Genomic DNA, 26174 nt, shown 5'->3' with positions numbered 1-26174 from the left:
TCATTTGCGTGTGCGTCTGTGTTTGCAAAGTCATCCTCTGTTGTTTTTTTTTGTTTTTTTTTTTCCACAGGTCAGGAAGTTCACATTCAGTCACAATCCCGTTTTAGCTGTAATTTGATCTTCAGGAATGAATGCTTGCAATATCGAACTTTTTTTATTATTATTGTTATTGTTTGACCAAATACATTTATATGAATATGGCAACTCTTCTGGCGAACTGCTTTATTAAGGACATCATAGAGCTAAAGTAATACTTTAAACATTAATTTGCATTTAAAGCCAGAAGCTAAAATTTAAATATAAATTTGCCTGTGCAGTGATTAGTAGCAATACCTTTGTTTTTAAGAATAACACTTAATCCCTCAGTCAGTGTTTTATCATTATCATATTTGACATTGTTATTTCTACCATTACTATGGACTTGTTTAGAAGAAATGCACATGAAATAAAACATTGTCTTCATTGAATTGCATTACTCAAGAAAAATATCAAATATTAGTTATTCTTTAACAGCGTTGGATTAACCCCTCAGTTTGACCAACATAAAAAAGAAAAAGAAAAACAAGATTCAGTGCATATCAGTCTTTTACAATTTGATTACGTGTAATAGAAGTAAAGTATCAGCTACATCAAGGTGTCTATTATTTCCTGAAAACAAGGGGCATTTAAAATCAACCACTTGGTACTGGAAGCTGCTGCAGTAATATTAACAAATATGGGTGAGACTTGCATGAATCTGCAAACTGTGTGAGACTTGCGTGCATCTGTAAACTGGGCAGTTAATGAGATTTGTGTGGATCTATAAACTGGGTAATTAATGAGACTTGCGTGTGTCTGTAAACTGGGGTATCTGTTTAGTTTCTGTACCACTGACTGGACTGTGTTTGATGTTAGGAGAGCAGGTTTTCCCTGTTTGGGCCTCTGGGCGGCGCAGTTTCCTTCCACGTTTTCTTTGTTTTTCCGCTTCTCGCCTGCTGCCGTCGGTCGGCTCTGTTATACGGCGGCTGGCTCACTATTTTTTTTAAAAAACATTTTTAATGATGGCGGAGGACAGTGAGTCCGCGGCCAGTCAGCAGAGCCTGGAGCTGGACGACCAGGACACCTGCGGTATTGACGGAGACAACGAGGAGGAGAATGAGCATATGCCCGGGTGAGGGTGAGGGTGAGGGGGGCCTGTCCGGTCCGGTCCGGCCCGGCCCGGCCCGGCCCGGCCCGACTGGGAAACGCAGCGACATTATTTATGCGCCGTTAGCCTGCTAATGCTAGCCCACACCAAACACAGCTAGGATGTTTGCTAAAAGGCCGTCATTTTAAGCTCCGGGGATGGGTTCATTTGAAGCGTTTATCCCTCCGTGACCTCTTCTTTAAATGCTCGTATGTTTCTGCTCGGTGTTAGCGTCCCGACTGAAGGACGCGTTAATACAAACCGCGTTAGTTAGTTATCTAATGTTAAGTAGCTCAGCTGTCATCCGTTGCTATGGTAGCTAACGTTAGCTTGATGTGTGTGAGAAGCAGCAGCAGAGACAGCCTCTGTCCACTGAGCCGCTGATGTCCTGTGGGTTTGTCTCGGTGTGTGCAGCAGTCCTGGGGGAGACCTGGGGGCCAAGAGGAAGAAGAAGAAGCAGAAGAGGAAGAAAGAGAAGCCAAGCTCGGGGGGAGCCAAGTCTGACTCTGCCTCCGACTCTCAGGAGATCAAGGTGTGATGGTGGTGGCCCAGTGAAATGTGCTCACACCCTTTTCAAGAGCAACCTGAACCTAGTGTTGACGGTAGTGCAGATAAAGCAGAATGAATGTGGCATTAAATTACTGTTGTCTATAAGCTAGAAGCTCAGCCATGATTGACATAACATAATCCCAGTTATTATTATTATTTTTTTTTTGTCTGTGTTTATACAAGTGGCGTTCAGGTTGTATAAACCAAGGAAACCCTGCTTGTATGTGAACTCTGCACGCCTCCTGGACTACTTTACCATTTGTGCTGTGTGCTCGTGCTTGCTCAGTTTGTGTTACAGTAGGAAGTCCGTTAAACATAAAAGCATCGTTATGAATAATGTAGTGATGCTCTGCAGACCGAAATATTAACGCACAGCTGTCAGTTGCACTCACGTTCACCTAGGCGGTGATTTAAACAAAGCCATGTTTATCCAAGTTTGTCATGTTCAGTGCAAACGATGAACATGAAAAATGACGGAGGAATACAAATACAGTGTTAATTAGACGTCCTTTTGTAAACACTAGTGTTTAGTCAGCCATTATGGTTGCTAACCATAACAAGTCTGCTGTGAGTAGTGAAATAAATCCTGGCACGCACGGTTTTTTGTTTAATCCAAAACATGCTTTCTGTTGTCTACATTTCAAATGGAAATTCAACCTGTGGCTAAATGATACACGCTACATATAAAGTCACACATTGAAGAGAGCGGTACACTCCCGTTGTTTATACATTGTTTTGTATACATGTCCCTTGTTTATGCTCAGAACCCTGGCTTGCCCATTCAGAAGCTGCAGGATATCCAAAGAGCCATGGAGCTGCTTTCCTGCCAGGGTCCAGCAAAGAGTATCGACGAGGCAGCCAAGCACAAGTACCAGTTCTGGGACACCCAGCCCGTCCCGAAGTTAAGTAAGTACCTACTTAAGGAGCGCGGCCGACAGCAACGATTGCTCAGTTGATTTGTTCTGATTGTGCTGCAAAAATACCTAATGTGTTATTGAGGTAAAGCTTTTACTGCTGGTCAATTCAGCGATTGTTAATGACCATTCTCTAAAAGAAGATAAAAGACATTTTAAAAGAAAATTGCATTCCTGACTAAACAGAATTATTTATGCTGTCAACAAAAGCGCAGCGCTTCTTTCCCCTTGGTTTTGTCTCATCACTATGTGCTGCTCAAACATGTCATCTGTGTGGGACAGTGGGGGTCCGTTCTCGCTGGGCGTGCTAAGTGGCGTGGCATTAGATTGAACTGTTTCCATGACAACTATTCCCCAAAGAGTCGGGTCTGTGTGGGATCGCTTGAGTCATGGGCGTGTCTGGTCAACACAGGACCACATAAGCAGATTTGTTCAGTGCGCGATGGATGCGGTCAGCAGTTTTGTGGTTTGAAAGAGACACGCCGGGCTGGCGATTTGATGAAAATCTCCTGAGCGAAATGTAAGGACAGGAAACTTCCAGGTCTTCTGGAAGTATATTGATGGGAGCTTTGACAAGAGCTGCACTATTTTTGCAGATGAAGTAGTGACAAGTCACGGGCCAATCGAAGCTGACAAAGAAAACATCAGACAGGAGCCATATTCTTTACCTCAAGGCTTTATGTGGGACACTCTGGATCTCAGTAATGCAGATGTAGTAAGTGTTGTCCTAAAATACTCATATAATAATAATAATTATAATAATGATAATAGAAGAGATGCATTATTGGCTGTGTCTTTCTTTTCCAGCTGAAGGAGTTGTACACTTTGTTAAATGAAAACTATGTGGAGGATGACGATAACATGTTCAGATTTGATTATTCACCAAACTTTCTCAAATGGTAAGTGTTTAATTCTGATGTTATATATGTTTATCACATTTATACTACCTGTACTATAACACGTGGTCCCCTCTCAGGGCTCTGCGTCCTCCTGGCTGGTTACCACAGTGGCATTGTGGAGTGAGAGTGTCCTCGAATAAGAAGCTCGTCGGCTTCATCAGCGCCATCCCTGCAGATATACGCATCTATGACACGTGAGCGCTTCAGACACATCACATCTATGGAGATATGAGCTGATGTAAACCCTTTTACATTAACACACGGTCCACCTTCTTTATGTTTGCCGTTCCAGACTGAAGAGGATGGTAGAAATCAACTTCCTGTGCGTCCATAAGAAGCTGCGCTCGAAGCGCGTTGCTCCTGTGCTAATCCGAGAGATAACGCGGAGAGTGAACCTAGAAGGAATATTTCAAGCCGTATACACAGCAGGAGTCGTGCTGCCTAAACCTGTGTCTACATGCAGGTGTCCTATACACTACTCAACACTGCTATACAGTACTCAAACTCAACACAGGATGCAGTGTCAGAAAAATAATCGGTAACTTTCCTTCTCCACCGATCTTCACTCAGGTACTGGCACCGTTCTCTGAACCCTAGGAAGCTTGTGGAAGTTAAATTCTCCCATCTGAGCAGGAACATGACCCTGCAGAGAACCATGAAACTCTACAGACTACCAGATGTAAACACTTCAACTTGTCAGGATCTCTCTGTTACTATGTAATGGCTACAAGGGCTACAAGACTTTCTCTCTTCGTCTGTCTGCCACATATAGAGCACCAAGACTCCAGGTCTGCGGCCGATGGAGAGGCGTGACATCCACCAGGTTACAGAACTGCTACAGAAATACTTGAGACGTTTCCAGCTCGCGCCGTCAATGGGAGAGGAGGAAGTGGCTCACTGGTTCTTACCGCAGGAGAACATCATCGACACGTTTGTAGTAGAGGTTTGTTGAGTCGGTTCCTTTGTCAAACATGTCAACAGTTTGAGTCTTCGGCCCGTTTGAACTTCTCCCGTGTCTCTCTCTCTCTCAGGGTGCTGGTGGCGTACTGACAGACTTCACTAGTTTCTACACTTTGCCCTCGACTGTGATGCATCACCCTCTTCATAGGAGCCTGAAGGCTGCTTACTCTTTTTACAACGTTCATACACAAACCCCACTACTGGACTTAATGAATGATGCACTGATCCTGGCCAAACTGGTAATGTAACCTTGTACTCTGAAACACACAACACCAATACTGTCAATATATTATTAATATAATATTAAGGTCTGTGACTCACCAAGCTCAGGGACTATCTGGCTCTAGTTCTCCCAGGGCTTCCTGGACAGGAATCCTTTCAGGTCTTTTGAATGTGTGATGATTGAAAAATGATTTTATATATTCTACATTTTTGTTGGTGAAGTACTGAAGAGTCACGGACCTGTTGAAGCTGAAGGTTTTCTTTTATGTCCCGCGCCACTGGCACTAGTTGGACCCCTGACACCGGCTTTACACAGCATGTTTAAGCGTCTGCAGAGCGAGTCAGTGAGAGAGTTCACTCCGTTTGGTTGTTCAGTTTAGAGAACGAGTTCACGAGAAGAGACACTGGAGTGACGGTGGAAACATAACAAAAAAGTTAAAACGGCACACAGCATAAACATAAAATGTTTATGCAACAAGATCAACTAGAATGAATAAACCGTGGATCAACTCATCAGCGTTATTCAGGAGAGGCGAGCTCTGAATGACAGTTTGTCGCCGACCAGTTAATAGTAGTTTCATAGTCTTTTGCATATGTTCCTGTTGAGGCTGTTGGCCGCAGTCTTTGTGGTGTGTTCAGATGCAGATGTTTGCATGATATGAGGGAACGTCACACCTTTGCACTTATTATCAACTTATCAGCTGTTAACTTTGAGGTTTCTTCTGATTTTCAGTCTAGTACAGGAAAACAGGGCACAGTCCTGGCCAAGCAGCAAACAGAACCGTTTTCATGTGATTAATCGTGATGTTCGTTCTGTGTGTTCAACAGAAAGGTTTCGATGTGTTCAACGCCTTGGATCTAATGGAGAATAAGGTGTTTCTGGAGAAGCTCAAGTTTGGCATAGGAGACGGAAATCTGCAGTATTACCTCTACAACTGGAAATGTCCCCCTATGGACCCTGATAAGGTCAGCGGAGACACTGCTCTGTCACATGACATCCAGTACTGAAAGTGGAGTGAAGTTCTCAGCTGTGAGAAATAGTGCTTTGGTGAAGGTGACAACACTTTCCATTAGATGTAGATTTGTTTGTAGCAGCTATTCGTAAATCCTTTTCTAAGTTTGTGTGCAAAGGCTTTCCTTCGTTCTTATCAGGTGCCAGCTAATTTTAGACTAGTGATTTACTAAATCAGGTGGCAGCAACAAAACTATTGTATAATCTTGAGTGTAGTACCATATAAATAAATGTACCAGTCAAGAGCAATTAGCTCTGAAAGCAGGAAGCCAGTGCTGCAATCTGAACCTGTAATAAACCTTCAGTAATAACATATTTAGTGTCGGTGTGAAACGTGTGCATATAAATAAAGTTTTAAAGACGGATAATATCAGATTAATCTAATCTAAATGGCAACATTTGGACATTTAGTTTATTATTAGCATGTCAATTTTATGTATGTTGTATTTATAAATTTAAAGTAATTCTAATTGTGTGTGTGTGTGTGTGTGTGTGTGTGTGTGTGTGTGTGTGTGTGTGTATATCCAGGTACTAGATTTACACCAGATTTTAAAGTGTTAGTGTATTATCACATTGAGTATAAGTGTATTATTCTCATTAAAGCTAAAATGTTGTAAACTGTGTTCCAGGTTGGCCTCGTACTTCAGTAGCAGGTCTCTCCGGGGCTACGACACAAACGCAAGAGGTCGTCAGTGACCTCTGGATATTCCTTACCTGGACACACAGGTAGCCCAAGCTAGACAATTAGAACTACAACAGTCAAACCAACCTGGTGACCGGGAAGAGGTTCCCTCGACGCTCGTGTCACCAAGAACATTCTCAGCTCACCTGGAGGTGAAAACTCTTAAATCATCCTGAATGTGAAGTCATGCTATGCCTGAGATACTCATACAGTACAATGCTCCTGACATGCGCACTCACATTTAAAACAGTTTGACATTCAAGAGGATGCCTTGACATTTTGTTTAGTTCTTCTTCCTCAACCGTCGCAAAGGGACTGGCATGTCATTTAATTTCACTGACGCGGGTGGAACTATGTAAATGATAATCAACAAGTGAAACATGACCAGGTAGAGACAATTAACAGCCCTTCTACTTTTGTCCAAACGTTTAGCCGCCCGTCCTCCACTTATAATTGTTCCCTCCCTTCGTCATATCATCGTGGTGGGTCAGGTGTTTCTGCTGGCTGTTTCAGGCCTCGGTAGAATTAGAAATACTCAAAGTGTTTCTCGCAAACAGAGAAACTTTTAAACGGCATACACGTTCACGTACAAAGAGACACATACATACAAAGAAGAAAAAACACACACACATGAACAACAAAGGGTGTCTTCACAGAAGGACTCTTTCAACTGGTGCATTGATATTCATGTTTTTGTTATAAATATATAGTTAACTGTACATTTAAAGCCAGATCATATTTATTCCTGTAGTGTGAGTTTGGGGGGTGTGGGAGGGTCGATCCAAAGTATTTTCCTCATAAGTAGTGTAGAAGTCACTGAGTTTGTTCAACGTGGGTTTAAGTGGTTTTTAATGAAGAATGTATTGCATTGACGAAGCACAATTTTTGAGTTCCTAAACAAGCTAAAGGGGTCGTGCAACCTCTGGTTTTTACAAACTACAGGAGCTGTTCTCACGTTATAAAGCTGTTTCTAGAGCTGGTCTTTTTTAAATACACCACGGTTACAACATAGCGGTTATATTTCCACTTGTGCAGAACCTTTGTAGTAACAGACGGGATGGGCTTATCTGCATGTTAGTGGTGGGGCCGTCCGGTTAAAAGCTGTCAAATTAGAGGCTGACACGCTCAGCGCACAAACAGGGCAATGAGAATGAGAAGAAGACGCATTTGATTTGGATTTTGTATAAATATTTTCTATCTAGAGACAGTTTTATAATGTAAAAATGGCTTTAAGAGGGTGAAGTTCTCAGTTCAGTCGTGTTTAAAGCAAACAAGGTTCATTTTCTTTTGTTCATTTAGTCATTGCCACTCACAGATCACTTGCGGAGAAGCCATCGTTGTTGGAAAAAGCCGCGCTGCTTGTGTTAAGTGGCTGGTTGGTCAGAATTACAACACTGTGCATCTCTTGTCAATACATTCAAAACCATCCATCCTGCAGGATGCTTATTGTGTTTGCAATCAAAAAGAAATGGAGCACAACTCTTGATGAATCGTAACAGGAGGTACAGTGGCTAAATCAACAAAAGCTTCAAATTTGAGCTTGTGCTGTTTTCCGGGTCCATTTTTATTGACTTCTCTTATTTTTATGGTACTGTATTTTGTGTCAGAAAAGAAAACTATAATGTAGGTCATTTTTTTTTTTTTAAGTGTGTCGTGCAGCTAAACGCGTGAAAGTTCTGATATTTATAATTGTACTTTTCGAAATGTCTTAAAGCATCATTTATGTTCTTTCCAGTGAAAAAAAATAAACGCCAGTTTAAATAGGCAACGTCAAAACTGAATTTTAGGACACGTGGCAGTGCTCTGCTCTCAGACGAGCAGTACGAGGATCTTTGAAAAGCTGCTGGTTTACTCAAGGCTTACATGTTTCAAATCGTCTCTCTGCTCCGAGTAGTGCTTCAGTTCAGGGTTATTTTATTTTATTATTTTTAAACGTGTTACATTCACAAAGAGCAATGTTACCGGCATTAATTTAACACTGCGAATGGGTTACGGAGTCAACGGTGTGCCTCCTGGATGTTGTCTTGTCACAGATGTGTTGCCTGCAGCTGTTTGAATGAACTTTGAGCATGTCAGTTTTGGTGCCGTGTTGATTTTAGCATCGATGTTCCTAGCCATGCCCTTTAGTGAGAACTCAACCAGAAGTACCTGCCTTATTTAAAACATTTTTTTTTTCTTTATAGATTTGGAGGTTGGGGGAGGGTGTACTTTTGAAACTGTCATACAGCTTTCTCTAACTGAAGAACAATTTTTTAATTCAATTCCATTGTAAGCTGTGAAAAAGCTGAAGAACTTGTACCAGCATCATTTAGACATGAGCCCATGCAAACAACAGTCTGTTTCAACACACACACACACGTAGACACACATACACACAACACACACACACATCAGCTATACCAGCATGGATATTTGATTGAATAAACTCACTTTAAAAAGGAACATGAGTGATGAGTTTCTTTAATCACACATCAGATGTTTTGAAATTAAAAAAATGTTACTATCAGCAGTGATCATCTCATCAGGATACAATGTTCTGCTGGGAGATGTGTAGCCCTGGGAGTCTTTTGCGTGTTAATTGGACTACCACCTAAACTGCTGACCAGGCACCTCCACCACAAAGACGCAGCAAAGACGCCCCCTGGTGGCAGCGGCCATCCTCAGCAGGACAACACAGCCTGCCACGCCTCAAACACTGGTCTCTATCTGGCCTCCGAACTCCTTCCCACCAACACACAGGAACCAATGTCCAGGTGCCTGACACTTAAGAACATCCTTTCTCTCTCTAATTCTGGTCCAACCTAATAATAATGTAGAATTAACATCTTTGAGACAGTGTCAATAAACTGAAAATGTAACTTTGTAAAATATTTTATTGGGAGTCCCCCACGCATGAAATTATATTTGCACTAGTTTCGCCAGGAGCCAACATCCAAAATTTATATAAGATTCTTGAATCTTCTTGAAGATGTAATGAATTATAAATCTTCAGTAGGTTTCATTGCAATAAAGGCATATATATACATATAAACAAAAAACAATGCCAACTAAGTTAAACAGTAACCTCCTTTAGCTTCCAAAAGTCCTTTAAGAATAAAAAAAAAAAAAAAAAGAGCAGGAAAAGTTACTCATCTGTCTCCATGGAGACCAGAAGGGACGATGAGGTGTCACAAGTAGTAACAGCATGTAGAACATAGGAACGGCCATTTAATGATCAAACCAGAGTCTCTGTTTCATTTGACAGTTTTTTTCTTAGGCTTTGCTTTCCTTTTCTTTCCAGGATTGGCAACAATTTTCTTTACTTTGAGAGGCTGCAGAGTGACGGAGGACGGAGACTCTGTGACCTCCTCACGTTCACTCTCCAGTTTCCGTTTTTGGCCTCTCATCTCCCCGACTTCTTCCCCCTCCTCCATCTTCTCCTCTTTCTCCTCTCCGCCAGCAGGGTCTTGAGGAACCACTGTAGGCGCCGCCCCTTGTAGCCACGCAACGTTGAGTGAAGGCACTCTGGGTTTAATGGCATCGACAGTGTCCGCGAACACCTCACCATCCGTGGAGGAACACCGTCTGAATCCCAGAGCGAGGACGCTTCTCAGCCCCAGCGGCTCTGACACACTCTGGCTCAGACGAGGCACCTGGCAGGCCGGCACACCTCTCGTTGCGCTCAGAGCTATCAGGTGGTCCGTCATGTGCTTCGGTTTCACTGACTTGCACACGAGCAGCAGCCTGAGCTCATTCCTCTCCAGAGCCTTGGTGACCTCGTTGATGCCAATGGCCAGCTGTTGTCTGGCCGCCACATCTGTCCAGCCGTTTTTGACCGGCTCGCGCCCTGGTTCGTCCCGGCTCGCTTGGAGAACGGGTTCTGACGGGGAGGCGGGTTTCTGCTCTTTCTTCTTCCTCCACGGCCGAAACACTTTAACCCCTCTCTTCTCGAGGCCTGTGGAGGTCAGTTTGTCCTTCAAAGTATTCAGGATGAAATGCATGTCTTCTTGGGGAAGTGGGCTCCATATTGGGGTGAAGGGTGAGGTGAAGGAAGTCTTAGTCGGAATGTACTTTTTCGTTTCCTTCTTAGTTGGCTTTACTGGAGTCGCCATGACTCATCTGAAATTAAAACAGGAGAGAAATTTAATTACAGAAAAGCCAAAGATACGTTAGAGATGATCCAGGAACTCTGTCCACCAGAGAGTAGCTGACTCACACACACAAATATATCTGAAGGATATATGAGTTAAGCTAAAGTAAAAAGGAACTGAAAAATATGTAGGGAACAACAAATACACATTGAGGCAATCAAAACGATAACAATATTTATATAAACTGTGATTATGTCCAACTCATGTCCAAACTGCCCATATAAAAGTCAAAGTATAAAACAATAATCAGCTTTGGTGAGACTTTCAAGGCTTAAATGTAAACCAGAGGAGGATGCTGTAAACATCAGCTATATTCTGTTTATAATGGGAGAGCACACATGTATTTACTGTCCCTGATTTTAAATTCAAACTCTGCTCGTCTATTCTCGCATTTCTTTAAACATTTTCACAACCACATGCCTGAAAATCAAGAGGAGGCTTTTAGTTACCACAACATTTACCTGGAAATTTATTCAGAGAAAGCTATTTCCGTTTATTTTTTAAAGTTTTGCTGCCTTAACGTCGCCAGTGAAACGGCACGGTGGGACCACAGGGCGCCGCCATTTTGTTTGAATTTAAATAACTTTATTTAAAACCTGACAACAGCGCCTACCTGTGTCGAAGGGCCGCCATGACATCTATGCCTCCGTTCAATGGATTAAAACAACAATTAAAACTAGAGCCTCGGGCGTTGCCCCGTAGTCCCAACTAAAATAAATCAGTAATTGTGATCCAAAGATATAGAAAATGATTTGTGTATTTGTATAATACAGTTGTGGTGGATACATAGGTGTATTTCATCCTATGGAGGAATAATGAAGTTTAAAAAAAAGATTATAATTTCTACTTTTGCTAAAGTAAAGAATGTAAAAACAAAACGCATTTGTATCATAATAATGCCCCATATTATTATGAGCTACAGCACAGTTGTTGTTTGTAACAAATATTATTCACTACGATAGTATTCCCGCGTGTGTGTGCGCGCGTGTGTGTCGCACTGAGTGACAGCTCAAATCCATCCAATCAGCTCCTCTGCAGCTCCCTGCTCCCTCCTCTGCAGGCCTCTCCTTGGCTCACAATATTGCATCGATCAGCTGTGTCTGCAATTACAGCTGCACAAAATCCCGCTCGAGCAAACGCTTCGATCAACTCTCCGACTCTGCACCTGCCGACATGTCTCTACAGGTAAACCAAACCCCTGCTTTAGTTTTCGTTTTGCTTGTTGTCACGAAGCCTCGCCGTCGCCATCAGATGAATAGCGTCTGTAGCAGTGCTGTGTTCTCGCCTTGTGCTGAATGAGATCTCATCCATCTTTGACAGTGTGTGTGATGATGCATGATGTAACAACACCGAGTTGGAACATAAACTGCACATCCTCTGGTTCTGTGGTCCTGATGCTGCGCTCACAGTTAACCTGTCCCGACAGCAAGTTAACAACAAAGAAGTCAACAAAAATATTATCGCGATTGAGAAAAAAAAAACAGGATCTGCCTTTACATGAATTTAAATGAATAGTTTTTGACTTAACCATTCTAATTTGTAGAAATGAATCTTTGTAGCGCACAAAAAAAGGTTTTAATAACGTATGGCTACATGCAAAGGCAGTTTAGGTTGTGAGTTTTATTTACAGTGTATTACTAGAAGGTTTCTAGTGGTCGATTATTATCTGTTCTGCAATGCCCCAGATCCTTTGTAAGGCAGATTATTCAAGTGGGCACAAAGCACTAGACTCTTGGAATAAAAGCCCATTGTTTATCTGCAACTTGTGAAACAGGCAGTTTCCCAGACTCTGCCCCGTGGCCAGAATACTACACACACATTTCTCATTCAGCTCCTCTGTAACTAATTAATATTCACATATTATGTAACTTTACATTCTGGCGCAAAATTGTACCACTTCATCTGCCAGACTAGGCAAAAAAAGAGAGGAGAGGATACAGTAGATCTAGTATACAGGAGCTTCCCCCTGAACATGCATAATGGATGGATGGCTACTTTTCTGACCGTCTGTTCACCTGCAGGCAGAATTTGAGAAGGTGGCAGAGGATGTGAAGAAGGTGAAGACAAGGCCAACGAACGAGGAGCTGCTGGTCCTGTACGGCCTTTACAAACAGGCTCTCGTTGGAGACGTTAATATTGGTATGAGTCGCTGCGGGTAAACAGAATCTGTTCAGTGGAGCGCTCTCCCTAGATTCACAATATTCCTGTGTGTGCTTCCACAAATGTAGATAAACCAGGAATGCTGGATGGAAAAGGAAAAGCCAAGTGGGATGCCTGGGACTCGAGGAAAGGTAACAAGTTCTGTGTTGGTGTAAAATGGTGGACAAGGATTGTTAGTTGATATCGGTTTCTTACTGAGTTATTGTGAAATGAACAAAAGTACCACCATTCTCAGCCCAGACTAAAAAACTATGTTACATCTGTTTCTGCACTTTTTCAGGAATGTCCAAGGACGATGCTATGTCAGCCTACGTCACACAAGCTAAGGAAGTCATCGCCAAATACGGGATGTAAGATCAGCATTAAGCTGAAGAGGCAGAACTAATGCACAAACTAATTCAGCTACTAAAACTAAGCTGCTTTTATATAATGGACAGCCCTCTGCTTTCAGAGGCCATGATTATGCAGAACAATATGTGATTTTCTTCTCACATTCTTAATGTTTTTTTAATTTTTTTTATCTAGTACTGTTAAGTTGTGCAACTACACAACTTCAATGCAGCCTTTAATGTTAAAAATATTAACTTAACTATTAACTGATGTGATATACTTTGCATACAGCACTGATTTGTAGCTTGAATTAAATCAAGGTAAATAAAATGCTGACAACTGTGAAACTGCACAATTTGAAAATTAAAATGTCTGTTACTTGTGTTGTTTTTTATTTATTTATTTTTTATATTGACTTTATCTCATCTTCTACTACGACTTATCCTCACTAGGGTTGCGCATGGATTACTGGAGCTTGTCCCATGTACAGCCTGGACATGTCTCCAGTCTATCACAGGGCAAACACAGAGACAAACAACACTCACACTTCTAAGCAATTTAGAATCACCAGTTAACCAGCATGTCTTTGGAGTGTGGGAGGAAACTGAAGTACCCAGAGAAAACCAACGCAGACACAGGGAGAACATACGAACTCCACCCAGAAAGGAAAAGGATGCCGGGATATTGACTTTTCCTTTTTTTTTTTTTAATTTGCTTTTTATTGACATTCTGTACATCTTTCTCAGTTATCAGTTATTATGTTTCTGACAAAGAATAAAACATATTGAGAAGATTAACAATCCAGATCAGCCTGAGGGCGACGGTGGAAAGGAAAAACTCCCTTTTAACAGGAAGAAACCTTGAGCAGAACCCAGCTCATATGGAGGGACCCATCTGCTGAAGGCCAGCCGGGTAGAAACAGAGAAGATGGAGAGAAAAGAAGAACAGGAGAAACAGGATAAACAAACTTCTGTCACAGATACATACATCAAGCTGAAGGAAACACGGATCTAGTAATGTAGCACATAGCTGATGATCTTATGTGACAGTTTGTGACTATAACAGGAATCATGAGCAGGTTGGTGAATTGTTCATCTAGGTAGGAGTGGACAACTGGAGGAGGACATGAAGACTGGGGCAGATGTAGTTTATGAGACTTTCTACTTTTAGAAACACTAGGAACCACAAGCAGACCTGCACTTTGAGATCGTAGTGATCTGTTGGGACAGTATGGCACTATGAGGTCTTTCATATATGATGGAGCTAAGCCTTTCAAGGCCTTGTATGTGAGGAGGAGGATTTTAAATTCAATTCTAGATTTTAAAGGGAGCCAATGAAGAGTAATATGATCTCTCTTACTAATTCCTGTCAGTGCTCTTGCTGCAGCGTTTTGAATCAATTGGAGGCTTTTTAAAGAGCTATTCGGACAGTCAGACAGTAACGAGTTACAATGAGTCGTGTCTATAGTGTGCAAAAGATAATCAGCTCCAGTTATGTGTCAAACATACATTTGAATACATGTTTGAATCCTTTAGAAGGTCAATTTGCCTCAGGCTCAGCTGTGAAAGGAGACATCTGGTGTTGACTCAGTGAAAGTACATGGTAGCGGTACACACTGATACAGACGTTCAGAGAAAAGCTTCATGTCTTTGTCCTGTTGTCCATGTTTTTGACTTTATGTGAATTACACCAAATTCCTATAGGAATAATAAGTACAGCAAGCAAAACCTGTTTATGATGACATAAGACAAAGTTTATTTATCCCAAGTATGGGAAATTTCCTCGTCATAGTGCGAAGAATATATACTAAAAAACTATAGCAAATTTGACAGGCATGTTATAATAAAAATATAGAACAAAAATTATTTTAATAGATATAACATAATAAATAAAATATAAATAATTTTGTAATACAGGAATATGTGTCCTAGTTTGTCATGTGTTTGGTTTCACTGACTTGCACACAAGCAGCAGCCTGAGCTCATTCCTCTCCACAGCCTTGGTGACCTCGTTGATGCCAATGGCCACACTAGGACACACCTGACTTAAAGACATGCAAATCAGAGTCTGACCAAGAATATACAAAACATGCAGATGGGGGTACCCACATGTTTGGCTATTAAAATGAAGACTGCACTGGGATAGATGGATCTATAACATGTGGGATCGCCCTTTCCATGCAGCGACGGTTGCTGTCTGCAGCCGTTGTGTGCTAAATGAACAGTTTTTGCTAGATTAGAACAGTCCTGCATTTAACCACGCATGTGATAAAAGTGACTGATAGAGAACTGTAGAAATAAAACAGTGTAATTTGGTGTTAAATAAAATACATTTTTGGAAGTAGCCTATTGGTAATGCATGAACCAAACTGCATTCATTAGCTGCACGGAACAATAAAAAGACTGGTGCTGATATGACTGACCTGCAAGAATGACCTGGCTTTGAGCTTCATAAATATCTGCTGTGTCACTGACCTTTGAATCTATTTGTCTGTAAGCTTTACTTAAGATTATTACTATTCTTTTATTATTCATTTAAATCCTCATAGTATTAATGGGTGCTATTTTAAGTCGTATTACTATGCTCGTCTTTTAACTAAACTTAATCCGCTGTCGCCTCTGTGTAGCATACAAACTCAAAGACTCATGAAAACAAAATAAACAAACAGGAAAAAAAATGGATCAAATCCACGCATGCGCAGCGGTGGTTTCCAGCTGACTGTCCGTGCTGGGACACTGGTTGGTTCAGTCAGTGGGGTAAAGGTGACTGGAGGAGTCCCCGTGTTGACAATATCGAGTTGAAACAAGAGACTCAGCGCCTCGATATTTCAGCTGTGCGCGGATGCAATTACTCCAAGACCTCATATGAAGAAGAAGGTGAGCTACCGGAGTCAGCTTTGAAAAGCAAGTGTTAGGTTAGGGTCCGCTTAGCCAACTAGCTGCAAACATTGTTGGGGGTTTAGCATCAGCCATTAGCCGCAGGTTAAAGGAGCTACTGCCACGGAAACTGGTAGAGCATTATGAATAAAAAAACAAACAAACTGGTGCGTTCTACACATGTATGTTTTCATTTGACCAAGCATGGGAGGCACTTTAATAAGTAGTCCGTGTTTCTGCTGACGTAGACGCTAATAGCCGAGTTACATTAACGGGACGTATCGAGCCAGAGGAGTTTATTATGGAGACAAATAGAAACGTTGTACAGACGCGTTTAAAATGTAATAAATATATGACAGTTACCACGTGGGACATTAGCAATGGTGTAAAAATATATTCTAGTATCGTGACAAACGAGCTGTAAACATTGAAGTCAAAAAACTTCCCAACTTCCTATTTGTTCAATTAACCATTTAGCTTCTGTTACTGGCATTTTAAGTTACTACCGATCAATACATCAGATTACACTGAACTTATTGATGCGTATTCTGGCATCAAAAAAACACTCAAACGCTGAGATAATATTTATGTAATAGAGATATATAACTAGCTGTAAGGAGCACAATGACTAGTATGGCCAGTAGTAATCATTATCTAGAGAATAAACAGTTCGATATCAATGTGTTTACACCAAAGTTCAGATATGCACAACCAAGACTGCAGCAAAAATATGTGTGGATTATGTGACATATTTAAACCGTATGGGCTATAAATTGATTATGTGGGAGCATCATAATCCATAATATCCCAGTGATGAGTGTTGGCCTTGTTTTGTGCAAAATGTAAAACCCAGAATATATTACAAGATTGTAAAACAAGAATAAAGTCCTTATATCTGAGTTATTGGACCATTAAAAGCAATTGAAGGTTTCTTGAAGATACAATAGCCCCATTGTTCTCAATAAAGAGGTGGATTGAGACTAATAGTAGCTGCACTAAGTCAATGGGCTTTCCACAACATTGTAACCACCTGCCTAGCTTGTTGCGGCACGTCTCGCTTACACTCGGTGAGTCTGTGATCTGTGATGTTGGAGCCCGGACCAACACCTGAGGCTACTGAGCAGTTTATCTGGCGTGTCAAGCCACACGGTCCTGCTGGGGATGGCTGCGGTCGTCAGGGAGTGTTGTTTCTACGGCCTGGAGGTGATCGGCCATCTACAAACAGTTCATGCGTCTAATTAATATCCACTTGAGTCATGCCATGAGAAAAGGTTTCCCAGCAGAGTATTTCTTTGTGACGAGAAGATGAACGTTATTCGCTGTCGGCAGTACGTGTTACAGATAGTGAACTTAAGATGCCGTGACGAGCAGTTGAGTCAGACTCTGTTCTGTCAGTTATATAAAGCGAGGTCAACCTCAGCTTCATCTCGTTGTCACGTTTATTTATTTTTTACAGGGAGACGAGATGGCTAACCATTTGTCAGAATCTTCACCAGAGCGGACCTTCCAGTACCAAAACACCCTGCCGCCCCTGCCTGTCCCGTCGTTAGAAAGTAGCCTGTCCAAGTACCTGGATGCAGGTAGGATGTTCAGAGGAGGCTCTCACTGAGTTACTCTTAATGTTTGGCTCGTGTAAATATTTCACATTAAAATATTTACTCAAGCAAATAATAATTACGAAAACTTGAATTATATTAGTCATTCACATATCATATTGTATTTTTAGTATATTTCCTTATTGTTTGATTGTACAGACTAATGTGTATGCTATGTGTTAGCCTGTACATTTGCCTTTGAACTGTTGCCTGGGATATTGATCAGTCGTCCCAACTAACCATAAATACACCTTAATGTTACAGTTTAGAGCAGAATAGGATCCTACAAGATTAAGAAAATGAACTGTTCTTGATTTGTATCAGGTTAAACTGAGTAGGTCTTTAATTCTGAATGGTAGGCCAGGACACATGTAGATGTGTCAGTAGGTGCATTACTTTGTTCCACAGTAAGTATATGTATAGTACCAATGAAACCTACTCGTTCAAGAGATTTTCTAATTTCTAGTTTGGCAGTTGAATAGTGATAAGTAGATGTATTTGGCAGGTGGCTGAAGGACACACAGTTAAGATTTTGCCAATAGTTTGCAAAGTTGTGTCAAGGCAGACAGGTTTTTTTTTATGCCCCACCAGCCTGTTCACATTCTTCATGGACTGACTCATTTTGTATTTTGTTCACTGTGCTCCAGTTCGTCCGTTTGCATCCGAGGAAGAGTTTAAAGCTACGGTGGACATTGTGAGAAAATTCCAACAGGGTGCTGGCAAAGATCTGCACCAGAAACTGCTGCAAAGAGCCAGAACGAGGAGGAACTGGGTGCGTAATTGAGCTGCAAGTGTCTTGTTTTGCTCTTCAACATGGATGTTTTGACGAGCAGACTATTTTTCTATCCTCCAGCTGGAAGACTGGTGGTTAGATGCGGCGTACCTGGAGCTCCGCATCCCCTCTCAGCTGAATGTGAACTTTGCCGGGCCGGCGCCGTATCTAGAGCACTGCTGGCCGCCTGCGGAGGGAACTGAACTGCAAAGGGCCAGTGTTAGCACGTGGCACACCCTACAGTATTGGAACATGATCCACACGTAAGACACGGTCACACTTATTTCTTCAAGCTGAGGATTTCTGGTATATTAAGTACAGGTTGTGCTACTTGACACATGATAACGTATGGATGTAATTTTTGCACATTTTAGTGAGAGACTGGCTCCCCAGAAAGCTGGTAAAACTGTCCTGGATATGGACCAGTTCAGAATGCTCTTCTGCACTAGCAAAGTCCCCGGAGTAAAGAAGGACACCATTCACAACTACTTCAAGACAGGTAGAATAATCTCTATTCTTATCTGCTTATCTCAGATGAACCTGCAGGACTTTGACCCATTTTCTCATCTTGCAAGGTCACCATTGTGTAACGTGCGTTTTGTGTCATGTCGCAGAGCGTGAGGGTCCCTGCCCCTCCCACTTGGTAGTGATGTGTCGTGGACGGATATTCACATTTGATGCACTTTATGACGGACAAATCCTCACTCCTCCAGAACTTCTCAGGTAGCGATGACATTCCAAATGCACACAAAACCCAAAAATGAGACCCATATTTGAAACCTAGTATCCAAGAAACAACAAACGTCTTATCGAGGGGTTCAGCGCTAACTGATCTGAGGAGGCCTTCACACTTTTAGGAGAGCATGGTGTTTCTGTTCTGTCTTCAAATCAGAAGGAGAGAAGCAGAGGAATTTATATAAAGATGGAGGAAATATTTCAAGCAAATCATTCATGAGATACACGGTGGCTCCTATAATACTACATGAGAAATATTACACTTACATTGTTAAAGAAAAACACCCAGTTTAAATCTTTGGCAGTACCAGGGATTCACAGAGAGTGGCAGGCTGGTCGTATTATTTTACTATAGAAAAACACAGAGTGTTGTGATACCCAGGAACAGACTGGGAGCAATAAAAATGTCTGTAACAGCCCATAATAAAATATGTTGTTAGCCTGCAGAAGGCTGAGGGGTAAACTAAACTACAATTTATGTTTGTCCATAGATACATGTGAGCAAATTAACGTGAACGATGCTTGGAGACTGCTCCAGCGAGTTGGTTGCACAAGTCTTTGCAGCACAGTTTGAAGATTTGTTGTTGGCTCTGAGAGCTTCTTTGACCTACAGAGACACGTAATCCCCCCAGAGACATTTACACGTATCATTTTGGGGACGATATGAGCCTGTTATTTTCAGATCCAAGTTTATGTTTGCAAAAAATATAAAATATGACCGTAAAGAACCAATATTAATACCTCACATGAGACTGAAAAGTACACAAGGTTTGTTAGTGAATCTGTGGTGGCTGTCCTCCTGTTTCCGGTAGTTTTTTTTAGATATTTAAATATCATTTATGGAAGGTTTCAATATTTTCTGTTGTCGTCTGTGGGTAGTAACGTGAGTTATATCTGCGTCTGAGGTTCACACATTGGAGTGACTCCAAATATAGAAGTAATAATGGTTTTGGAAGATGAAAGATGAAAGTTTGCTGATGTGGAGACCTGTTATTTAATACAGATCGTGTATTTTAAGAGTCACTCTGCTAAGGATGTTTTGTTTGTAAAAAGGGTAGACATAATAATACACCTTTTCAATTAGCTTCATCCCTCATTGTGTTTTGTTTATGTAACTCAACTGAATGGAGAGTGGTTTCAAGCTGTTGTTTGTGGAGTTTCGTGCAGCACCATCTGTAAACATGGTTTATGGCTCACTGTTGTTGCCAGGACACGGATCAGCCGATCCATCCGTTCACCCACTTACCCCAGTGTGTAATTTGGTTAGCCCCGCAGAATGGGATGCGCTCAAGATTCATGTGTTTGTGTGTTAACCTGCGCAGGCAACTGAGCTATGTGAAAGAGCGCTGTGACAGAGAACCAGAGGGAGATGGAGTGGGCGCGCTCACCACTGAGGAGAGGACCCGCTGGGCAAAAGTAAGAGTTCTCACCATTTTGAGATCTAAAATGGATGATGGAGCATGTTTGTCATTAAGTTCTCATGTTACTAAAACATCTCTGTCTGCTAATTGATCCATTTTTTTCCTTTCCTTTCCTTTGCAGGCCAGAGAGCATCTAATAAGTATCGATCCTCACAACAAGACGATCCTGGAAACCATTCAGAGCAGCCTGTTCGTCATATCCCTGGATGGCACAAAACCCTACTCTTCTCCAGAGAACTACACAAATGTAAGGGCTGCACACATCTGAATCATTTATGAGTAATGCTGTAGCCACCAGAGAAGAGTTGTGTGTCTGGTCTTCTGAGCTTTTTTTGTTTTGAATACAGATGACTTTGGAAGCCCTTACAGGCGACCCAACCATCCGCTGGGGCGACAAATCGTACAATTCAATCGTGTTCGCAGACGGCACCTTCGGCTCCACTTGTGATGTGAGTTCGTATGAATTATTTTTAGATTGAAGGTCATCATGCTCTTCTTGCCGTCTTGGATAAATCCTGACCAAAATAAGCGAATCAAATCAAAAATATAATTTCGTAAAGGATAAAAAAAACAAAAAAACACGGTTGTTTTGCAGCATGCACCTTATGATGCCATGGTGCTGGTGTCTTTGTGCTGGTACGTGGACCAGCAGCTCAAAGCCACTGAAGGCAAATGGAAGGTAATCACTGACTATTCACTGCCTCTGAAATAAACAGCTCCACTGCCTATATTCCTTTCATTTTTCACACATTTTGATCTTTTTTTTAGGGCACAGACGTAATCAGACCAGTACCACTTCCTGAGGAGCTGGTGTTTACTGTGGATGAAAAAGCCTGTAGTGATATTAGCCACGCTAAGCAGCAGTACATGGAAGCGGTGAGACAACGTTAAATACCACTCTAGACTACAAAAAGCCTGGTGAAAAATGTCTTGTACATACATTAGTCGCAGCGCTGTGGTGGTCAACTGCCTCTTTGGATCTGCAGATACAGGACCTCCAGCTCGTGTGTTACGCCTTCACAGCGTTTGGGAAAGTGGCCATCAAACAGAGGAAGCTGCATCCCGACACATTCGTTCAGCTGGCGATGCAGTTAGCCTACTACAGACTGCACAAACGGTATGATGCACCGCTTAAGGATATTCTCATTCTTATATTTGTTGATGCTACTGGAATGAATGAGCCTATTGTCTACTGTCGCCCTCTCAGGCCAGGAAGTTGTTACGAGACAGCAATGACGCGCAAGTTCTACCACGGCAGGACTGAGACGATGCGACCCTGCACCCAGGAGGCTGTGAACTGGTGTAAAGCCATGACGGACCCCACTTGTGATGTAAGTGTGCACTTGCTGGTGGAACTTCTGGAAGCTGTTTTGCCTTTTATTTAACATTTCACACAATTGTTTTCCTTCAGGCTAGTTCCAAGAGGAAAGCCATGCTGCAGGCCTTCAGCAAACACAACACCCTGATGGCTGATGCTCAGGAGGGAAAAGGTTATTCTACTTAACATTCATTGTCGAGTAGTTACGCAACCTTTTCTAAGCAGATATGTTCTCGGTATTCCACGATAATGCTTCAGCCTGGTGACATTCATCGGAGCCCGGAGGGATCATGAAGGAAATGACTTAATGATTGTTGACTTGGTAGGAATACATTAATCAAACTGGGTTGGGCATTAAACTAGACTACTGTGGACGTATGCCAGCACTGGCTGCTATGGCAACAGAAGGTTTAGCTGAAATTGTGTTTACATGTTGCTTAGATGGAATAGTCCGATGTCAGTATGATTCACAGAGTTATGTAACGTTTATTTCCTTTGAATTCTGGGCAAACTTAAAAACCTGGCTGAGTAAAGGGCTGTGCTAACAAACATGCTAAAACATGTGATTTATTTTTAATCATGTCGATAACCTTAGTATTAAACCAATACCATGTGAAGTGCATCCTATTACTAAGAGAAATATTACAGTATAAAATCACTGGACACTGTTGCTATAAATGTCCCACAGTGTGGCTGCTTATCACAGTTATGAGTCTCCAGCTGGCAACAAGGCTCCATCAGGGACAGCGCTGTGTGTCCAGAAAGGTGCATGCTGGTGTATTCAGATGCAATGTTAATGAAAAAAGTTGACAGGTCGACAGGTCATCAAATGAAATTATATTTTTGCACTTAAAAAAAGTCCCAATACTAGTGAGTTGATAAACAATAGTGAAAGCTTGTCTTCGTAAAGTAGACTCAGTGTAAAATAACTTTGTGATAGCTGCTGAATGTGACTGTGATGCTATTTTGTGTCATCGTCTCCAGGTTTTGACCGGCATCTTTTTGGGTTGTATCTTATCGCTAAAGAGGAGGGACGTCCCACTCCAGAACTGTACATGGATCCCCTCTACTCAAGGAGGTACTGTCTGTGAAGTTATTAAATGGAAACGCTGTGTTTATTTCATTCTAGATAGTCCTTAATTTGACCCTGGATCTTTATGTTGTTATAGATTCTGTATGCTCTGCTGTTAATAAAGCATCTGTTCAGTGAATTTAGACACACAAAGAGAGGTATACATGAATGTACTAGTGAAGAGTAACCGCGTTCATTCTCATCAAGGAGACTTAAGACTTTACATTGGGTTGAAAACTACTACTTGGCTTTGTGTCTGTAACTGAGTTGTGTTTGTGTCTGCAGTGGTGGTGGGGGTAACTTTGTGCTGTCGTCCAGTCTGGTGGGCTACACTACAGTTCTGGGCGCGGTGGCTCCCATGGTGCCTCATGGCTACGGCTTCTTTTACCGGATCAGGGATGACAGGTGAGCAGAACGTATGGCTATGTTTTCATAGAGCTAAAAGCTACGGGGCAGATTAAATCCCCCAGAAACACAGGGGAGGAACCGAAGAAAAATAAACAATCTTTAGTCTTTAGATCAGGGGTCTTCAATGTTTTTCAGGCCAAGCACCCCAAACTGATGGAGAGATTACAAAGGGACCCCCTACCTATTATATGTGCTCTATATTAAACTAGACCTATATATATGTGTGTGTGTGTGTGTGTGTGTGTGTGTGTGTGTGTGTAAAACTGACAGATTCAAGTTTTAACTTTAAACATAGCTAAATGTCAGGGATGGGTGTATCGTAAATATCAATAGTATTGATAACAAGGCCAGTATCAGTATCTATACATCCAGTAAATTACTCCTCACAGAGTTCATGTGAGCGGAGCTTCTCTCCAAGTCTGGAGGAGCTTCTCCATCCTCATTTGTGGTGTAATGTGATACTCAGATCTTAGCATCACAGCACCTGGTACTATGCTGTTGTTGAAATGCAGTGAAGATGTGCATGACTTGCAGACTTCTTTGGTGGAAAATGAATGAGGCAACATTTCCCTCTCTGAGCAATTTTTATATTCATTATTACATTGTTGCTTTTGTTTACTTATTTGCTCTACTGACTTTTTTTCTAAAACTAATGTGTATAGTACAAGGAGAATTGTTTAATTTTTTTTTCTGTTAATTTGTTTTATTGTAATTATTTAATGGAAACACGTGTATTTGACTAAAATATTGTCCTGTGATTTATCATAATCAACTAACTCAAGGCAAAAAATTATTATTATTCATTGATCATGACATTTCAAGTGAAAAGTACTTGTATCGATATAGGCGACACTACCCTTGTATTTACTTGATATCGGAGTGATACCATAATTCCCAGTGTCGCCCACCCATATTAAATGTAGTAGGGACAGTGAATCACTAGGACATTTTTGCCTCAGTAGTTGGCTGATGGTTAGCTGTTAGCATCTCTTCTGCTAATATGCAGCCTCATGATTGGCTCAGGAGTGATAGGGGCGGGTCTTACTGTGTACAGGAAGCTTAGATTGACATGTCTAGTGTGGCGCTGTGTGTGAAACAGTGCGATGTTGAGACAGCTCCTGTATCACTGAATGAGTGAAGTGCTGAGTGAAACATGACGTGTTCTGCCTCCATTTATCCCTTTACTGAAGTACGTTGGATTCATGCTAATGTGTATTAAAAGAAATTTCAATTTCAATTTGTGGGGGAAAATAAAAAAATATTTATATAAAAAATATCTAATCAGACCAAGATTTTGCGACCCCCCCCCCCTCCCCCCCGCAGTACCTCCGTAGACCCCATAGGAGTTGTGCACCCCCTGTTGAAGACCTGTGCTTTAGGTTTTCAGTAAAAGTGATGATCATGTCATTCAGTTGTGTGGGTCTATTTAATGCAGGTTTTACCAACAATAAATCAGTTTTATATTTTCCGGTTGTAACTGGCCCTTATTATTGAAGCGATATTCTGCTCAGGGTTCGGATTCATCCAGATGTATATACTGTCTCAGCAGCTGTGTTCTAATCCAGACTGTCTTTCTTCCCTCTAGGATTGTGATCTCCATCTCATCATGGAAGTCGAGCCGTCAGACAGACCCTCCGTCACTCTTTAATAACTTCAGCAGCTCCATGCACGAGATGCTCCACCTGGCCACCACATCTCAGCTCTAAGAGAAGAACACAAGTTAATTCAAACTTTGACCTCTTCACATAGTTATTAGATGTAATAATGTGCGGGTATTAATGCACACGTTGTTACTCTGGAATTAATAGTAACAGCTAGATCAGCACAAATCAATGCAATACTACAACTGTGTGTGTGTGGAAAGGTGATCTCCACTAGTTAACATTTCTTTTAGTCATGAATAAGCTTCTCTTGTGGAAATTTTTATGACTGTAGCCTGACTTTTATTGAGGCTATTTAATTTTCAAATCCCGTCTGCATGAATTCTGAGGTTTGAGTTACACTAATGCGTAATGACTGAACAGAAGCTGAGATTCCCTCGAGGAAGAGACTGCAGATCTCAGTTTTAGGTCTTAAAGGGCATTCCAACTAAAAATCTACACTCACAATCATGTTAATAAAAGTAGTTGCTTAATCAAATATGTTTAAACACGATGTCCTTAGTGTTGGGTTTGACTTTTGTCTATGGTCAGAGCAGTGAGGTCACAGAATGAAACCTTTCTAACTGGAGAAGAACTGAAGGTGGTCGTAAAAAATGTGAAATGCTGCCTCTAGATCCAGCACCGTTGTTTGGTGCTTTGTCTTTAGCGATACATCAAATCAAATTATAGCTTAATGACGGCATTTTTTATAGCAGCAGTTTCATCAGTGTCTTTAAACGTCCTTAACACTGAAGTTAGTCATGCAGCAAATGTCTCTGTAAATAGATCCTTCCACAATTCCACACAATGAGCTGTAGCTGTTGTGTCACTGTTAACTCTCTCTGGTTGGTGCCTTTTCTTCAGGGTTGCACGTCCATATTCTGACTTTCTCCAGAATAGCTGACTCTACCTTTAATGAGTTTAACGTATAAAAACTAAGGGAATGTACTGTTTATCGAAGTACTCCTCACACAGTACGACTTTAGTACCTACACAAAGATACTGTTGTTTGTTGCATTCTTGTTTTATGCAAAACCTTCCTGTCTTGGTCACAGCACTTAAGTTCTGCACACTATGTAGTTTTCTTTTTTCATGTCTGTCAAGGTAAAGACTCACGAATGTTCATATACAAACTGTGACTGTTTAATTGCTTGCATTTGAAGCCTTACACTGAATGTGATCTTATAGATTTTATATGATTGTACTGTTTTTAAGTCTGGGCACACACACATTCACTGTGTGTCATGTTGGAAACTTAGTGTACTATGAAGGGTCTGAAATAAAGTATTTCAACATGCTTGAGTTTTGTCCCGT

At 41.5% G+C, this 26174-nt stretch overlaps 4 protein-coding genes across 5 annotated transcripts; 3 read left to right on the top strand and 1 right to left on the bottom strand.

Moving 5' to 3' along the window:
* Positions 1-954: 954 nt before the first annotated feature.
* Positions 955-8845, top strand: nmt2 (N-myristoyltransferase 2). Of its 2 annotated transcripts, none has more exons than XM_047598856.1 (12): positions 955-1150; positions 1583-1697; positions 2479-2620; positions 3225-3343; positions 3436-3527; positions 3605-3721; positions 3820-3990; positions 4098-4206; positions 4300-4470; positions 4559-4726; positions 5538-5675; positions 6351-8845. In XM_047598856.1, the coding sequence occupies exons 1-12, from the start codon at positions 1038-1040 to the stop codon at positions 6369-6371; spliced, it is 1476 nt and encodes a 491-aa protein (XP_047454812.1). In that variant the 5' UTR covers positions 955-1037; the 3' UTR covers positions 6372-8845. The 2 variants fall into 2 exon arrangements, with proteins under 2 accessions (XP_047454812.1, XP_047454811.1); XM_047598855.1 differs by having other exon boundaries at positions 1580-1697.
* A 2-nt stretch (positions 8846-8847) lies between these two features.
* On the bottom strand, positions 8848-11417 carry rpp38 (ribonuclease P/MRP 38 subunit). The gene is made up of 2 exons (XM_047598857.1): positions 10995-11417; positions 8848-10501 (listed from the first exon to the last, which is right to left on the bottom strand). Exon 2 carries the CDS (start codon positions 10492-10494, stop codon positions 9637-9639), a length of 858 nt encoding a protein of 285 aa, XP_047454813.1. The 5' UTR covers positions 10495-10501; positions 10995-11417; the 3' UTR covers positions 8848-9636.
* A 151-nt stretch (positions 11418-11568) lies between these two features.
* acbd7 (acyl-CoA binding domain containing 7) lies at positions 11569-13405 on the top strand. The gene is made up of 4 exons (XM_047598858.1): positions 11569-11718; positions 12555-12672; positions 12762-12824; positions 12974-13405. The coding sequence occupies exons 1-4, from the start codon at positions 11707-11709 to the stop codon at positions 13045-13047; spliced, it is 267 nt and encodes an 88-aa protein (XP_047454814.1). The 5' UTR covers positions 11569-11706; the 3' UTR covers positions 13048-13405.
* Positions 13406-15734: 2329 nt separating this feature from the next.
* On the top strand, positions 15735-26162 carry crot (carnitine O-octanoyltransferase). Its single transcript, XM_047598854.1, has 17 exons — positions 15735-15899; positions 17356-17479; positions 18142-18266; positions 18348-18529; positions 18641-18765; positions 18881-18989; positions 20324-20417; positions 20544-20669; positions 20770-20871; positions 21018-21101; positions 21191-21298; positions 21409-21539; positions 21630-21753; positions 21834-21912; positions 22725-22818; positions 23098-23217; positions 24806-26162. Exons 1-17 carry the CDS (start codon positions 15888-15890, stop codon positions 24924-24926), a joined length of 1860 nt encoding a protein of 619 aa, XP_047454810.1. The 5' UTR covers positions 15735-15887; the 3' UTR covers positions 24927-26162.
* The last annotated feature ends 12 nt before the right edge of the window (positions 26163-26174 follow it).

This window comes from Mugil cephalus, chromosome 11, assembly GCF_022458985.1.
Source record: "Mugil cephalus isolate CIBA_MC_2020 chromosome 11, CIBA_Mcephalus_1.1, whole genome shotgun sequence".
Classification (NCBI taxonomy): domain Eukaryota; kingdom Metazoa; phylum Chordata; class Actinopteri; order Mugiliformes; family Mugilidae; genus Mugil; species Mugil cephalus.
Note: the sequence above shows the minus strand (reverse complement) of the source record. Positions and strands in the feature narration are given on the sequence as shown.

Excerpts from the sequence above, each read along its gene's own strand:
- nmt2 (XM_047598855.1), top strand. The coding sequence starts at position 1,038 with ATGATGGCGGAGGACAGTGAGTCCGCGGCCAGTCAGCAGAGCCTGGAG. Across the intron at positions 1,698-2,478 it reads CCGACTCTCAGGAGATCAAG|AACCCTGGCTTGCCCATTCA; the intron begins GTGTGATGGTGG and ends GTTTATGCTCAG. Across the intron at positions 3,722-3,819 it reads GATATACGCATCTATGACAC|ACTGAAGAGGATGGTAGAAA; the intron begins GTGAGCGCTTCA and ends TTGCCGTTCCAG.
- rpp38 (XM_047598857.1), bottom strand. The coding sequence starts at position 10,494 with ATGGCGACTCCAGTAAAGCCAACTAAGAAGGAAACGAAAAAGTACATT.
- acbd7 (XM_047598858.1), top strand. Across the intron at positions 12,673-12,761 it reads CGTTGGAGACGTTAATATTG|ATAAACCAGGAATGCTGGAT; the intron begins GTATGAGTCGCT and ends CCACAAATGTAG. Across the intron at positions 12,825-12,973 it reads TGCCTGGGACTCGAGGAAAG|GAATGTCCAAGGACGATGCT; the intron begins GTAACAAGTTCT and ends GCACTTTTTCAG.
- crot (XM_047598854.1), top strand. Across the intron at positions 21,754-21,833 it reads TGACGGACCCCACTTGTGAT|GCTAGTTCCAAGAGGAAAGC; the intron begins GTAAGTGTGCAC and ends GTTTTCCTTCAG. Across the intron at positions 21,913-22,724 it reads TGATGCTCAGGAGGGAAAAG|GTTTTGACCGGCATCTTTTT; the intron begins GTTATTCTACTT and ends CATCGTCTCCAG.